The following is a 2,245-nucleotide window of genomic DNA, read 5'->3' as shown; positions in this document are numbered from 1 at the left end:
CCTTAGTTCTGAGGACTAAGCCTAGGACCTCACACATGTTTCTCAACCACTGAGCCTTTTTTATTTTTTTAAAGTTTATGTGTATTGGTGTTTTGCCTGCATGGTGCATCACCTATGTGCCTGGTGCCTACAGAGGTCAGAAGGGTGCATTGATGCCCTGGGGCTAGAGTTACAGATGGTTGTGAGCTGCCATGTGAGTGCTGAGAATCAAACCCAGGACCTTTGGAAGCGAAGCCAGTCTTCTTAACCATTGAGCCATCTCTGCAGCCTCATTAATTAATTCATTAGTACTGGAGATAAGGCGTGGCCATGACATATACAAGAAAACCAACTCTTGGTTGGCATTATTTACCCAAAAATGTGCCCGATTTATTCAGATTCCTGATCTCTCCTATTCTAATAGCCATCTATTATGTCCTGAACAAAGGCCACCTATTTATTTATTTGTTAGTTAGTTTTTTTTGAGACAGGGTTTATCTGTGTAGTTTTGGTGCCTGTCCTGGATCTTGGTCTGTAGACCAGGCTGGCCTCGAACTCACAGAGATCCATCTGGCTCTGCCTCCCGAGTGCTGGGATTAAAAGTGTGTGCCACCACCACCCCAGTCAGGGCCACCTATTTATTGAATAGCACAGAAAATATGGTATGGAAAAGGAAAGAGGAATGTTTGTCTTAATCAGTCTTTCAAGGAGTCTCCCACAGAACATCAATTTCCCGCCCTGACTCAAGAGAACACGCTCAGGTACCACAGCACACACGTGGAGTCAAAGGACAGCCTGGAGAATTGATTCTCCGTTTCCCCAAAGTGTGTCTCAGGATTGAACTCAGGCTATCCGGCTTTGTAACAAGTACCTTTCTTTAACCACTAATCTCTAAATAAGTTTTGGGTTTAGTTTGTTTTAGACAAGGTCTTACTATGTAGCCTGGGCTGGCCTGGAACCCAGAGATTCACTGCCTCTGCCTTCTAAGTGCTCAGATTCAATGTGTGCCAGTCAATTTGTAAGTTTTCATTAAAGGGCATATACAGGAATTTTGGATTCTGTCCCTACAACTTTGCTGTAAATTGTTTCAAAAGTGTAAAGATTTCTTTAAAGATACCGTCTTCATCCTTGCTCATGTACAAATTTCTCCAGCATACTCTGTCCTAACATGCAACGCATTCTCAACATAAGTCATACAATTTACAAAGTGCCACCGGCATTCTTACTAATTTTATCTATGCAACATCTTTTAAAACCTCAGGTCAGTGGCATTGCTATTCAAAGTGTGATCTGTAAACCCGCAGCCTCAGTTGTTTAGGGCAGGCGTGGTAGCGAATGTCTGTGACTCCCAGCAGTGGGGAGGATGGAGGACTGCGGGAAATTTAAAGTCAATTTGGACTATATAGTGAGTTCAAGGCTAGCCTGGGCTACAGCAAGGAAGCCGGTCAAGGGGGGGAAAAAAGAAGACGCACACCAAACCGCATGTGCTGAACCAGAAACCAGGGACGCGTGGTCCATACATCCTTCAAGTGATTATAAACTTTCTTTTCAAAGATGGAGTCCCATGTACCCCAGGATGGCCTGGAATTCGCAAAGGTCCTCCGCCTCCACTTCTCAGATTCAAGGGTTGGGCGCCTCCCCCAGGACACGCCCATCTCGGTCCCCGGGCGGGGAGGTCTGCCGGACGGGGCGGGCCACGGGCCCGCGTCCCCGCCTCCCCTCCCGGGCCTGCCGCGTCGCGCGTCCTCCGCTCTGGGCTCGGGTCAGCGGGCCACGCACGATGGGGTCCCGCAGCCCTGCGGCCGTGTTACTGGTGCTTCTGTGTGCCGGGTGCGCGCTGTCACCCGGGCGCGCACAGTACGAGCGCTACAGCTTCCGCAGCTTCCCGCGGGACGAGCTGATGCCGCTCGAGTCGGCCTACCGCCACGCGCTCGACCAGTACGGCGGCGAGCACTGGGCCGAGAGCGTGGGCTACCTGGAGGTGAGCCTGCGGCTGCACCGCCTGCTGCGCGACAGCGAGGCCTTCTGCCACCGCAACTGCAGCGCGGTCACGCCCGCTCCCGCGCCCGCCGGCCCCGCCAGCCACGCCGAGCTGCGCCTCTTCGGCGGCGTGCTGCGCCGCGCGCAGAGCGCACTTACTTACCTTGAAGTAAGCGAACTGCAGGAACTTGTAGGGCTCGCGCTGCTGAAAGTCGGCCAGCACCGCGCGGCTGGGCTGCGACTGACGGAAGGCGGGCAGGCCCTGCTTGCAGCGCTTGAGACATTG

The 2,245-nt window shown here is 52.5% G+C and overlaps 1 protein-coding gene across 1 annotated transcript in view; it reads left to right on the top strand.

Annotated features, from left to right (window-relative positions):
- The first annotated feature begins 1,693 nt into the window (after positions 1-1,693).
- The window catches only part of LOC118587665 (cartilage-associated protein-like), a 751-nt gene continuing 199 nt past the window's right edge, over positions 1,694-2,245 (top strand). Inside the window, exon 1 of the mRNA XM_036193663.1 lies at positions 1,694-2,210. Within this exon, the coding sequence (XP_036049556.1) occupies positions 1,760-2,210 (451 nt within the window). The 5' untranslated portion in view covers positions 1,694-1,759. The remainder of the gene's footprint in view (positions 2,211-2,245) is intronic.

This window comes from Onychomys torridus, chromosome 7 (genome assembly GCF_903995425.1).
Source record: "Onychomys torridus chromosome 7, mOncTor1.1, whole genome shotgun sequence".
Taxonomy (NCBI): domain Eukaryota; kingdom Metazoa; phylum Chordata; class Mammalia; order Rodentia; family Cricetidae; genus Onychomys; species Onychomys torridus.
Note: the sequence above shows the minus strand (reverse complement) of the source record. Positions and strands in the feature narration are given on the sequence as shown.